Below are 14,723 nucleotides of genomic sequence, written 5' to 3' on the forward strand. Positions count from 1 at the left end.
GCTCATATAAGCACAAAGGAAGCAAAAGAAGACCAATTCAGAAAATTTAAGTATTTAAGTCAAATTTAAGTAAATACAGTATAGGCCATTTACTTTTCAGCAATAAATGAAATTGAAATCCATTAAAGTTCCATTTGTGGCATTTGTCTTTCTGACACACGGAAGTATGAGGATTTTTTCTACCTCTTTATTCAAACAACTTAAAACACAAATATTAAAACAATAGCAACGTGAAAGGGTTGAGATGCCTCCAAACCTAAGACAGGAAATTACAAATAAATCGAAATAATAAAAATGATGATTTACTGAGTTAAACAATTACATTAAAATGGGGAACTTTAAAAAAAAACAACTATATTTTGCAAAAAAAGGGGAGACCAATGTGTGACAAAATATACAAAAAATGGTGAAGGGGGACAGTAGTTTTACAATAATCAGCCATCAAGAATTAAGCAAATTAGAAAAGCAGCACAAAAAGACAACAAAACAAAAAAAATAAATAAAGCAAAAGAAAACAAACAAACAAGAAAGAAATAAGGAGCAGATGAAAAGGACAAAAAAAGAAAGGAAGAAAGAAAGCCTGTAGATTTGGTGGCCTTTAAAGAGGTAATTATATGAGTGGGAGATGTGTGTCTTTGTGAATGGGTACGTATGTATGCATGTAGTTGTGTGAAAGGTGAATGTTGCAGAGGATGGGTGGGTTCAGGATGGCAGCAGTCCCCAGACCATTAGGAGGGAACCTCCCAGTTTTGGGTGTGTGCATGTTGGAGACCCCTAGCGGAGGGAGCCCCCCTCCCATTAGCCACACATTATATAAACTTAATAGCCACACTTAATATAAGACCAAAAAAAGAATTCACCAGCTCAGCTTTTATGTTTTGCGTGTTTGTTTGTTTTTCCACCCAAAAATACTGTGATATACCCCCGATGAAATGGCATGAAGGTATGTTAAAATAAATACAGCCCAAGTTTAATACATCGTGCCAGGAATGACAGAAGTTAACACTTAATTTTTTTCTTTGACCTTTTCAGTTCCACCTTTTCACTTTTTGGATCCTTTATTACCCATTCAATTTATTTTCAGTTCGAACTACTCTTTTTCTATCTTGATTTTATTTGTTTTTTTTCCACTTGGCCTCTGACATTGTGTAGACAGATATGTTTGAAAGGGAAGAGGGGGTTGACGACAGTCGGAACCACTGCACCTGCCTTACAGTATAAGTAGCCTATTGACAACTTTGGGACAGTGTAACCCCTAATCACATGGGACTGTCCAATATCAAGCGGGCAGGTCATTTTTTCTTTTTCAGTGCCTTGGTGCCGGTAATAGCTGAGGCCAAAGGCATAATGTTTTCGGGTTGTCCAGCCGTACTTTTATACATCCATCCCTATGTAGGGCTGTCCAGCCCATTCTTGTGAGCGGGATATCTCAAGAACGCCTTGAGGGAATTTGTTCAAATTTGACACAAACATTCACTTGGATTCAGTGATGAGCTAATTAGATTTTGGTGGCCTGGTCTGTCTCTTTCTTTCAAATGCAATATCTCAAGAAAGCCTTGAACGATTTCTTTCAAATTTGACACAAACGTTTGAGTGGACTCAAAGATGAGCTGACTAGATTTTGGTGGTCAAAGGTGAAGGTCACTGTGACATTGTCAGTCTCATTCTTGCGAACGCAATATCTGAAGATGGCCTTAAGGGAGATCCCTCAAATTTGGCACAAACTTCCATTTGGACTCAAAGGTCCAAGGTCAAGGTCACGGTGACCTTTTTGGCCATAATTCCTCACCTTGAAATTTTGCTGGTTGTATAGATCCTCTGTGCTGTCGGGGGGAAGATGTGTGAGAAGCATCCATGTTTTCAAGACATAGATGTAAACTAAGTGCAACGTGACTGGTGCTCGGAGGCATACAACGGCGTGGCAGTATATTTAGTTTCACATTGCTGATGGTGGCCTTCAACCCACCTCTGTGGGAAGGCCCATCTGGCATTTGCCTACATTGCCAGATTGCCAGTCGGCGCCTGGTTTCCTGCATTACAGTCTAAAAACACATCTGACATCCATCATTAAGTGCAACTAAAGCTCATCTAGTTCTTTTAAAATTTGTGAATATTTCAGTGCTATAATAAACCCTTTAACTCTTCCCTCTCTTCTCTTTTCTGTCTCATCAGAACCAGACGAGGGGCCACAAGAGAGAGTACCCTCAGCTGGCGGTGCAGGAGGTGACATCATCAGATGGCGCCTACATCGGGCAGCACTCCCAAGGCCTGGGAGGGCAGTACGCTGACTACTTTAAGAGGAAGAGGCTCTAGTATGACCCAAACCACCTTAAAGCCTAAAGCTTATGGAGGGAGGCGCACACACACACACAGCGTTTGCTGGATGTCACAGCTCCCTCTAGTGGCCTTTCTGTGGCTGCCATTTTGCATCCCCACAGTAGGTATTGAGTTTATTAGAATTTTGGGGTTGCAGATGGCTCAAGTGAAAGCAAGCCATAGTGCTCTTTGATCCTGGCACTTACTTACACACCCACATACACACAGACACAAACACGGTGTTGCTTTTGTCCTGTTCAAGCCTTAAACTCTTTAACTCTTAAACTGTTGTTTCTCAGTCAGTGTGTCAGCTGTACTCAACTAATATTATCTTGTACATTTTTTCTAATATAACACAAACTAAAGTAAACGGTATCTGTATGTATAAGCTGCTTTTGTATCTGCAGCCAGGCGATCTGTCTGCTGAAACTGTCTTAGGACTGGTCTTACAGTCAAGGCGTCTCCCTCTGTCTCCTTTCAAACTCACGCTTTGATTAGTCAGTCAAACTGACATCTGTCTGTTCCCGCTTCAGTCTTTTCTCTTTTCCTCGTATTGCCCAGGTTTCCTCTTTTATATCTCCCAATGCGGAGTGTGTGTGTGTGTGTGTGTGTGTGTGTGTGTGTGTGTGTGTGTGTGTGTGTGTGTGTGTGTGTGTGTGTGTGTGTGTGTGTGTGTGTGTGTGTGTGTGTGTGTGTGTTAATGCGTGTTGATATGCTGTTTCTGTAGGAAGTGTCAGCCATTTCAATCCCAAAGGTTTGGGAGCACATCAGGAAAAAAAAGGGCCTGAACCAGTCGAAGCTCTTAAATGTGGTGACTTTAACAATAGCTTCCCTCAATGAATGGACCTTTCTTTATAAAGACTGGACAGAAAATAACAGCCTGGTGTAAATACAGTGTGTAATACAGAATATATAAAGCCATGCATAACAGACAATATCACATTTAGTGGACGTTTCCCAGCTCTCTCGCGAGCATATTGTACTACATGAATGAAAGGAAAACATTTACTGCGTGTCTGACTTTTTTCTCAATCTATACTGTTATATATTTGTAATATAATATAATAATATTCCAAGGCAATTTATTAATATTGAATCAGATTGTGTTGACTTAAATGTAGTTATCTGGTTTGGTTTTTAACGTTTAAACCAAATATTTAGGCACAGTCCTTTTTCTACTTTCTTCTATTGTCGTAACACATTAGGGTTTTTTTGGAAAGATGTGTTTGGACTGTAACAGCAGCTGTTTGTCCATTTCCAGCCCCCGTTAGAACATAAAGGATCCAGACTGTAAGTGTGTCTCGAATTCATACTACTTACCAGCTCAAAGCAGCTTTTGAGTACTGCAAAAGTGACCAAAGATACCAAAACAACCTTTTTTTTTAATAGTTGCTGTTGATGGACACTCTCCCACATTGCAATGCACAAATAAAATCAAGAAGCCTCCCACACACGGAAGAAATATTAAAATTAACTGTGGTGAATCAGCTCCAGATACAAAGCAAAACATTTCTGGAAAAAACATTCAGCTTTCTCTTTGAAGTTTAATTGGCAGTGATTTTCCAAAGTTTCAGTTTGATTCATTTCTATGATGTGTTTCCTGTTACTATAAAACGGTTAAGTATGCTTTTATGCCTCCACACAGGCGACAGCTGTAGCCGAAGGCATTATGCTTTTTTAGGTTGTCTATCTGTCCCATTCTCATGACTGCTATATCTTAAGTAGGCCTTGAGAGTTTGTTTTGGGTTTTTTTGTTCAAATTTGGCACAAACGTCCGCTTGGACTTTCCTGGCCTAATGGCTTCAGCGTCGTATCTCAGGAACAGAAGTGGAGACGTGGTTAGCGACTTTGAGTGTCCATCTTGAAACTGCTGATTGTATAGATCTTCTGTGCTGCCAGGAGGAAGATACGTATGTGTGAAGCATCCATTTTTTCACGCGCAGCAGTTTAACGGGTGTGTGGAGGCATACAACTGCACAGCGTTGATCTAGTTTCTTTGTACACTTATTGCAAAATAAAAAATTGCTACAAAGGTTTTTATATGCTGTATAGAGGTGGTATGTTGTGTGAAATTTGGACACAGTCTTTTGAGGGACAGTATGGTATAAAAAATTCAGTATTTTTTCTATTTTGTGCTCATGCCACTATAACATGCCGCTGTGCATGTTTTTGTTTGTTTATATTAGCTCTAGTAGAATGTCTTAATTCTGAGCTTTTAAGGGAAACAGAAAAAAGTAAACTTTTAAAGTAGGGCTGTCAAACAATATTTAAAAAAAAAAAAATCACGATTAATTAATTAACCACAGTATTTTAATACAATTTTTTCATTTCCATTATTTTTCAAAACAATTATGAAGTCCGAATTGACAAGATAAAGCAATTCGTATTAGATTGTCTTGATTAGGAATCAAATGACAGCAAAAACTGTATGGCACAAGCAAAAAGGGGAGACTCATAGGGACCCATATAACCCATCTTCATTCAAATATCTGGAGGTCAGCTGTTAAGGGGCCCCTGTGAAATTTTTCCATTGCCAAAATTTAAATAACTTTGGAGCATTATTTAACCCCCTTACTAAGGAGCATAATGGATGGTATGAATTTCTAATGATACCTGTATCATCACTTTAACTAAAGCTCAGCCCAGTACAGCCTTTCAACATGATTTATTTTTGAAAAAGCGTTATGTACAGACTTTAATTGCGTTAACTCTGACAGCCCTATTTTAAAGTTAGAGAACTGATTTCTTTCCAGCTGTTTTTGCAAAGTAATAGAGAAATGATTTTTCATTCTTTATGAGGAAAAGACACATTTGTTTCGTTAGAGCAGAGGCTGTGAACTGAATAATACTTTGAAGGGTTGATGTTTGTAACTGAGGTGAGGGCTTGGTGTTTGTGTTACAGCTTGGACTTTAGGTTTGTTATGTGCTCAAACTGGCAATAACTAAGGCTCCTACTACTGTAGAAAGTTGAATGTCAAATGTTTTATTTTGTAAATTATTTGCCATTAACACAGCATCATATATACTCCTATGTAACGCCACACACGCGTGGTAAAAAGCTCTTTATGTGTCTTTGTATTCTGCTCGTAACTATCTGATTATATATCACTGAGTAGAATATTACTTGCGTTGCCGTGGCAACCACGCTCACACACTGTGAAACCCAATAGCAGATGAGATCAGATAATGCAAATGCATCGGTTTAGTCCAGATATGTGTGTTTGAGTTTGTCAACAGTGGGACAACGGCTGGCTGTAAACATGTTTACATGTGCAGACCCAATAATAATGGAGGAGTTGAGGCTCAGTGGTTGTGTGCAGATACGCTTATTAAGCGCTAATAAAATGGCTTAACATTAAACTTAAGGGTAATACATATCTCTATTCTTTGAACCTCTTTCTGACTCTCTTGATCTCTTCATCCAATTAAGTGTTTTCTAGCTCGACTTAACCGTGATGTGATTCATGGGCTCTCGCCTTCACTGCTTAGAGATTAATATTTAATGTGAAACTTTGACACATTTCGAAGCATGCATCCATGAAGTCATTTATTGAGGATATGGGGGATAGAAAGGGAAAAAAGGAGAGGAGAACTAGAGTACAAAAAAGTGAGAAAATGTGTTCTATACACATAGATATTTAGAATTAATTAATTTTCTCACTTTCTTTTTACATTCATTGTCCGCCTTTTTTTCCCCATTTAGGAGGTCTTAACTGGGGATAGGAACAAGTTACAATTAACCCATAGACCAGTGATACTGAACTTATGGCCCATGACTGACTTCTGATGGCTCTAGTAGTTTATTTAGAAAACTTTTTTTTTGTATATTTGCGGGCCTACACACTCGTGTAATAATCAGATCAACTTATATTTAACCATTTTGCCTCACTGAAAAGTATACCTTTTCTCTTTAAAATTGTTGTCAACCACAGTCTTTGCAAGGGATTTTCATTAAAAATGGACCTCAAAATGTTGCACTAATATTCAGTATATTGAATGAACACACTGACTGTCTTCACTTTTCAGAAAGACCAAAAACGATATAATTTAAGTCATGAATTCATAATAGACTTAGTCTTCCCCTCTCTCTGTCACTCTCTCTCAAACACAGGCCTTGGCCCTCAGCCCTCGTCTTTGTCCTCAGTCTTGACAATCGAGCCACTGTGATGCGTAAAGTTGGTGGTTTGCGTGTTGGTTTTTGGGAGGTTAATGCATGTTTTTGGGGGTTTGGCAGTTTGGATTAGGTCAGGTGGGTGTGGGTGACCTGCACATCACTAGAAAGTATCATGAGAAGGTAGTAGTTGTTTCTGCTCTTTATCAACATTTAAATTGTATGTTGTTGTTGTTTTTTTCTTGAAATAACAAGTGAAACATATTTATGGGAAAGGAAAGAGATCCAGTAAGTCAGCCTGCTAACACTGAGCTGAGTTTTGAAGAGTCTCGCTTGCCCCTTAGACTCTGCGTCTGTGGTTGTTACGTTCACACACCTCTGTCTGTCTGTGGCTGTTCTGTGTTTTCCTTCCTTTGAATCACTATTTTCCCTCATATTCCACTCTTTCATCAGCCTGACCCTACACCCCCAAATACACACTGAGGTCACTGAAGACACACATGTAATGGCAACATGTCCCTCTGGACTGGTTGGCTGTCTGACTCCGAGCCTCAGTATGGTTTGCTTTGTGGTGTGAGTGAATGTAAAGTAAGCAGCTGGACTCCAGGTGATCGCTGTCACCTCCACAGGAGAGGAATGTCTGTCTGTGCCAGTGTGTGTTCAGACCAGAGACAGGGCCTCTGTGTTTGTGGATGTGAACAGCTGAGGCAGCAGAAGCGCTGTCTGCTTGTCTGTTTACCTGTCTGTCTGTCTGTCTGTCTATCTTCCTGACTGTTTTCTGGTCTGACTGTCTGCCACAGTGGATTCAGGTGCTGCAGTTAGTCATGCCTGAATTATTTTAGTGGTGTCAGCTTTACCTCTGCATTATGTCTCACTTGCTCTATAGTCATGTCTGTATATACACTATTCTGTGTGTGTGTGTGTGTGTGTGTGTGTGTGTGTGTGTGTGTGTGTGTGTGTGTGTGTGTGAGCATGTGTCCGGGTTTCAAAATTGTCAAGGACAAAACAAATCTGAACTCTATTATATATATATTTTCTAAGTCCAGATGTAAGAAAGTGAAAGGACATGTTATCTGTAAACATGAGGACAGAATGAGGAGTGTAACTGACACTTTAAAAATCAGGCTGAAAGCAGAAGTAACTGTTGGACTTTACCAAGAAGTGAAACATCATTCTGTAAGAGCTCGTCCTCCACTTGCTTTATGTTGTCCAAACTCATTTTAAGGGACAGAAAACTCAAAACTTGTAACTCGGTAGTTGTGAATTTGGTTGTTGGTCTTAGAAAGCCATCAGTTAACTTTTTATATTTTTTGTGGTTGACAGTAAATGTCAACACCGGCTCTGGATTGGGCATTTCACATTGGCCACTGTGAATAGCAGCCCGTCAGCGACAAGAGCGTCAGAAAAACACTGATTTATTTTTGTGAAGCTGCTTAATTCTGTGTTCTGTTTAAATCACTGAGTCCATTTGTTTTCAGAGAGGAGACCTCTGGGTAAATTCCCACTTTTGTTGAAAACCTCCTGAACGTCTAGATCGTAAATTGTCAGGTTGGCACAGGTTAGCAGGCTAGCGGCCCCTTTTCAACATGCCGAACAGTGTCAGAGAAACACTGATTTGAAACGATTGAAATGACAAATTGCTGTACTTAGTGTTTTTACTAGTTTTCATTACCCGGCCTCTTTGTAAATGACAAAAACCTCATGAACGTCTCAATCCAAAATAGGCAAGCACACATCAGCAGGTGGCTAGCGGTCCATCTCTGTCACTCCAAATTGCACTGGAGAAATTGGAGAAACACTGAGTCTGTAACTGGGTCTGTTTGTTTTGGAGAGGAAGAGACCTCTGTGGATAATTTGGCTGCTGGTACAAACCTCCTGAGCAATGAATTGTGATGAAATTCTAACCAGACGTGTCAGCTGGTTGCAGTCTGCAATACTCACCACCAGGGGTCACTCAATCCTCCTAAATCTTGCGCTTGACTTTTAATGTGTTGTTGACAGGTCAGTTCATGTTATTACACAAATATATTATGCCGAGTTTTGACCATCATACTTTGTTGCAATTGTGAGAAAAAGGATATTAGCTCACTGCGTGAATTTTTTTTTTGTTGCAAAAACTGTGCCTCCTGAAGCCTGTTTGCCGGAAACGATTGTTGAGGACATCTTCATAGTCTTTCTGTAACTGACTGCCAAACTGTTTGTGACTTGACTACAGACAGAATATCCCAAATATGTGCTCCGAACATGGTTTCCACTTTGAAAATGAGACCCTGTCTGCTTTCGCGTGTTGACTTGCAGATTTATTAAAAACCTCTATTTGTCAGTAGTTTTGCAGATAACTGGTATTTACTTCGGCTGGTGCTCCTGGAACCAGTAATTGCGTGTGTGTATGTGTGTAGGTGTGTAGGTTTGTAGGTGTGTGTAGGTGTAGCTCTGTAAAAATGTGCTCTTGGCAGGTAATGGGGGTAAAGAGAGACAGGCTGAAAGAAAGAGGAATGGAAAAACAACCCCAGCTGCCTTCAGCCTGCAGGGATTTCTTCCTTTACTTGTGTGTGTGTGTGTGTGTGTGTGTGTGTGCGCGTGTGTGCATGTGTGTGTGTGTGTGTGTGTGTGTGTGTGTGTGTGCGCCTTTCTCCTCCTCTGTCTGCTCAGTGAAGAGTGTTGGTTATGTCTGCCAGACTCCTGCGTGTTGCACGTACCTGTAGAGCTGTCACACACACTGGCTCTGATTATCTGTATTAGTTTGGCTCTCACACAGCTTCTTTTTGTGTGATCCAATTCTATATGAATGTTTTATTGTCTTTATGTTTTTGTGCTTATTGTCATCTCCCCTCTGGTGTAAATCATCCACCACTTTCTTTATCCACAGAGAAAACGATCAAAGTTTGCATTTTTACCACGGGCATACTGACAACGCCCCGGTGAGCAGATATGTGACAGCAGTCTAATTGTAGACGCTCAAGTGCAGACACACAAGGTCACAGCTGGCATCGAGCCGCCAGACCTGTCAATCATAGGATGTGCAAGACGTGAGTGCCGAATATTCCCACTAAATCAACACCAATCACATTTAAAGGATGCGGCTGATGATATTGGGTTTTTGTTATTGTTGACAAATGTTAGTGTGTCTCTGACTGTTTTCAGCACATTTGCTCCCACTGAAGACACAAATTACAAATATGTAGTCTTTAATTATTTTTTGTTTTTTACAACGATTAATGCATACAGATTTGTTGGTTGTTGTTTTTTTACAGGACTTTATGGTGCTTTGTTTTTTTCGGGACTGTTTTCAGATGCAGATTAACATACCTTGGGTGCTCTTGTGAGTATCATCATAGATTGCTGCAGGAATGACTCCTAAAATGTGGAAATTAGTCAGCATTTTTGCACTTCTGGTTCCCTTGTTTTGAAATCAACCTTTTCTTGAAAATAGGTTTCTGGTTAGATGTCTGACATAAGGTCTGTGTTTAACTCAAGCTTAAGAGATTTTTTGCATTTTTGTTCTACAACATAAAATATGTCAGTAATGAATCCGCAGTGAACTTTGAAGCTTTTATGTGTCTAAAAAAAAACCCAAGTAAGCTAAAGCTAAATGAGACCGTGGAGTGGCAGCACGAAACATTAAGCCATGTGACCAAAGTGTAGTTCGTTCATTCATTTTTATTCCTGCAATTATATTAACGTTTCAAAAAGTGTTAAAAGCGGTATGTTAATTTGTGACGATTATCTTGCTGAACAAAAATGTAAGTATCATTAATATTTGCTTGTCACAGAGAAATTGATTTTTTGGAAGTGCCTGACAAAGACTACATTTTTTGGGAGCTTTTAATACAGTGTGTGGATCTTTTTTTTTAATTGTTTCCTTGGTTTGATTTTTTTTGATCCAGCGCTTGTAAAAGTCGTCGGGGTGTGCGCGCCCTCCACCTTGCTTTGCCTGCAGAAAGCAGTCATCCCTGCACCTCTCTATGAAGGTATGTGTAACACGGCTCAACAGCACAACCCATTCCTGTGTCTTTCAACATTTTGTACCACAGTGCAGCTCTATAGCACAGAGGAATAATATTAATGGAACTTTTGATACAGACACACGACTTGTTTGTAGGATCAGTTCAGTTTTTGACAGTAAGAAAAAATATACGTAGAATATTCCCAAACTCTGCAAAGTGTATTTCAAAACTGAAAACTGAGTTGGCAAGAGAAATGTGATCTTTTTTGTTTTGTTTTGTTTTGACTCAGCTTTTGCAGGAACAGAACAGGTGTTATAAAATGTGTCTGCAGATGTATAAATTTGAGACATTGATCCGAAGCGGATAAATAGAAAAGGAGCCCCTGCAGGAGCTAAATAATAAAAGCTAGGAATGAATTCCACAGTTGAACTCTCTACACAGAGTGGCATTTAGATAAAAGTCACACAGTTGAGCTTCAGTGTTCATTCTTGACCTTAAAAATAGCAGTCTGGCTGTCCTCTGTTGATGATGCTGGTGGATTTGGTCTTTATTCTGGTGTTCATTCAGTCTCACGTCCTCGCTGTTGTTGCACGTTATGTTGTGCGGTCTTCCTCTCTCCGGTTTCGTTTTAAGGATTTCCGAGCAGAAATATCAAGGTGTTCATGTAGATATCTAATAATGAGATATTTTCCGTGAATCTGGCTCATGCTTGGCATTATATCAGAGTGAAGTTGGGGCCCGAGATTAACACTGGTCTGTTGGGTTGATGGGTTTATATGTTGGCTGCCTAAAGCACCGTTCACTCTGGTCTTCAGTCTTTAAGGAAAATGCAAAAACAGGCTGCTTTAGCTCCCAGGTTGGGTGATGTCATGTGAGAAGAAAGTCTTGATGCTGTTTCTTGTTTCATTCTGGCTACAATTTTTGTCTTTCTCATGGCTAATCTGCAGTCAGACTGCAGAGTGTACATGCTTAGTTTGGTCTCACAGGTCACTCTGTACCTGAACATGGTCTTCAAGTCCCATCAGCTTTTCTTAATGCACATTTGCATTTCGGTCTAAAACTTCAACTAAAGCCTTTAGTGTCCATTGTTTCTTTTTCAACAAAGGATGCTTCTTTAGATATAAATATATATAAAAAATTGATATATCTTTAATTTAACTGATGTTGCAATATATCTTTAAAACTGCCTCCCACAGTATGATAGTATATAACTTTTTTTTCTCAATCTAATGCTTGTGTAGAATATCCTCCCCTCTCTTTACTGGGGAGTTTTGAGGAAAGGTTGAATCTATTATTTCTTTGTGCCTCTCTGTGCCACCAACTAGACGTGACATCCTCATTTTGAATATACACAAAGGGGCCTGGTTTCCCAAAATTAACACAGCACAAGTAACGCTGGTGTTCTTAACCTGCTGATGAGCCAGCCAGTTCAGGAACAATTCTGTTTCTGTGTAAAGGCAGCCTCAAGCGTCTGTTTTTTTCGCCTTTAGCTGTTAATAGAAATATGATATCAACACGAAAATTCAGTCGGTTTTATTTTTTAAAGAGTTTTGGTTTATATCAGAACAGAAAATCTTATTTGTAGTCTTGAGTAGTTTAGTTGTGATTTTGTTTTTAGCTGAATCAATTCAGGTTAAAATCCAGATTTTTTTCTATTCTTGTGTAAACGGAGCCTCCTCTCAGCTTCAGTGCGTTGCCATTGTACCAGTATGTATTCTGCATATTACACAGGGTCAGTGGTGGGGCTGGACTTTGCAATAGTGAATGACTGTGTGCGTGTGCGTTATGTGTGCGTGTGTGTGGGTGGATCACAAAGCTTTGCAATACTGAAGTATTTCTGATTTTCTGACATATTAATGGCTGTAGATAAATCTAGATTTGCTGTGCTTCTTGCTTTGTAAACAGTTTTTTGCTTTTTAATTATGTGGATTTTTTTTCCTGACCTGAAATATACTGTAGATTTTGCAAAATTTTATATCACACTGACATTGCTATTGTTTTACTGTGAATAAGGTATTTCTAGAGAAATTTTAGCATGCCTACTTACAACTGTAATATATAGAACAAACCGTTTTCAGTAGTTGATAATATATCGCATTTGGACTGACACAGACAGAACACAACAAACATTGATTTTATTTATTTTTTCATTGTGTATTTATGAATACTTTTACCATAATTCATACTTGCGTCTTATTTTTTGAAAAATATATATATATTTCTTTTCTCTTATTTTGAGCAGAAGGAATTGTCTTTTACATTCCTAAATAAAATGTGGACTGAAGCGCTACTTTGTGTACTTTTTGTTCTCTGACAACATTCACAGTAAAAGCCATACAGTTACATGATGCAGAACTGACCATTTCTTAAAGTCATGATAATCTGTCAATGGGCGACATTTTACAGGATTTCGAATAGAAAAAACCCTCTGCTCAAACCATTCCTAGACTCCAACAAAATACACGTTTATAAATGTGTCATATTGGAGAATTACAAAGACAATGTTACACGTAAAATGCACATACATAATTATGAATGTCATTAAAAGAAAGTATATATTTTTAACTAGAATAACAAACATAAAATACCATGTGATGATCCATGATTATTCTTTCTTACTTTAATCTCTGTGTGTGCTCAGAAAGTCTTCCAACATACAATCTGCAATAATATCAACTGGCTCTTCTTTTTTTGCATTATTGTGTATGGTATACAGACATTTAATAAGCATTGGTGGAACGCTACAATACTGCCCTCAAGTGTCTCTAAGAGGTACTCGTCTTAATCTATCACTCCTCAACTAACGAGTAATGTATATTTGATTTAGCCGACTAATCGGATGCATACAGTTCTTCATTAAAGATCCAGTACATTAAACAAACTCAACTTGTTAGAGACCATATAGAACCACCTCAACCAATCTGAGGAGGTTAACACAGTAGGAAAGATGCCATTTCATCTGATTTGAAGAGAATGAAACCACATGCAAGATGATTAGAGAGCCATAACCTGTAAAATGAAAGAATAAAAGTACATTTACTGTTCCTGTGCAGATGCAGCCCCTTCAGAGAAAAGTATTCTCATATGTGTCTGGTACATTTAAATAAGACAGGCATTTATCACACATTAAAACAATGCAGCCTGAACATTTATCATTTATTTATGTGGATTATTTTCAATTAATTGCTCTAAAGAATGTCTGTGCAAAATGCCCGTCACGGTTTCCGAAAACTTAAAATATCTCTTTTAGTCAGACCCACAGTGTAAAACAAAGAAAAGATAAATTTATTAAACTGAGAGTCTAGAATCAATGAATATGCCGCATTTTTGCTAGAAAAAAAAACCTCAGTTGGCTCTAATTTACAGCCAGCTGTTAGGGACTGCATCTGCACATCCTGAACAGAAAACCTATCACAGACCACTTCACGGCTCTCTGACTAAAAGAAATGCAACTCTGCAATGTTCTCCCCAATAAGAGTCCATGAGACAAACAGCAGTGGCACAAAACCTTGAAAACCACATCTTCAGTTGCTGCGTTAATGACCGTGTCCGTCCTCCCAGGCAATTCTTAACACGACCCATCACTGATCTACTCCGCCACAAAGAAGACTGCCACACACCCTGTTAAACTGTGTAAAAGTAGGCGTTAAACAGTTCCTTTCTCTGCTTAAGCTCCATCTTTTAAGCGTCCATCAGTGAGAGCGTTCTCATTCTCGAGTCCATGTAATTGTAAAGGCCGTCTGAGCACATTAGAAGAGCAGCAAGTCACATAAGTTTGACGTTTCTGTCGGTGCAGATGGTTAAATCCCTTGGATACACTTGGAAGTCCTTTGTAAGGTATATGGTCACATTGAGCGTGGGCTAAGGCTACATTTGACAATCTATGCTCGACACGCAAAAGGAAATATTGAAATAGTATAACAAATACGAGGAATAAAAATGTTAAAAATATGGCAGAGTATGATGACTGACGGAGCCAAAAGTCTTTAATGTAATAGAGGGTTTATTTGCGAGTACGAAGGAGTGCGGCTTTGCGTGTAGCTCCCATCCTTCAGGACAGTTTTGCCATTTGCGTCTGGTCCCGAGTCTGCACGCAAAAAGTCAGCTTCTCTCCCAGAGGCTCCAACAGTTTTAGATGTCGTTCTGTGGTTGGAGCTGTTGCTGCATGTTGGTCAGGTCCTCCACCAGGCGCTTAAAAGTGATTCTCCTTTCGGGCATATTCTCCCAGCACTTGCGCATCAGCTCGTACACCTGCCAAATATTAATTGTGTTAGATGAAAAGTGGTAGAAATGTAAAAACCTGACAAAGAAATAAACTGCAGCAGCTTTCTTCCGAAGTGAAATCTCAG

At 39.1% G+C, this 14,723-nt stretch overlaps 2 protein-coding genes across 3 annotated transcripts in view; one reads left to right on the top strand and one right to left on the bottom strand.

The window, feature by feature from the left end:
• Positions 1–12,664, top strand: part of raver2 (ribonucleoprotein, PTB-binding 2) — a 117,717-nt gene extending 105,053 nt beyond the window's left edge. For both annotated transcript variants that reach the window (XM_088077541.1, XM_042482901.2), the window contains exon 17: positions 2,173–12,664. In XM_088077541.1, coding sequence (XP_087933667.1) covers positions 2,173–2,313 — 141 coding nt within the window. In that variant the 3' untranslated portion in view covers positions 2,314–12,664. The remainder of the gene's footprint in view (positions 1–2,172) is intronic.
• jak1 (Janus kinase 1) overlaps positions 12,500–14,723 on the bottom strand; it is a 61,976-nt gene continuing 59,752 nt past the window's right edge. The window contains exon 25 of the mRNA XM_042514698.2: positions 12,500–14,625. Coding sequence (XP_042370632.2) covers positions 14,506–14,625 — 120 coding nt within the window. The 3' untranslated portion in view covers positions 12,500–14,505. The remainder of the gene's footprint in view (positions 14,626–14,723) is intronic.

Source organism: Plectropomus leopardus, chromosome 5 (genome assembly GCF_026936395.1).
Source record: "Plectropomus leopardus strain MGB_pleo_1.0 chromosome 5, ASM2693639v1, whole genome shotgun sequence".
NCBI lineage: Eukaryota > Metazoa > Chordata > Actinopteri > Perciformes > Serranidae > Plectropomus > Plectropomus leopardus.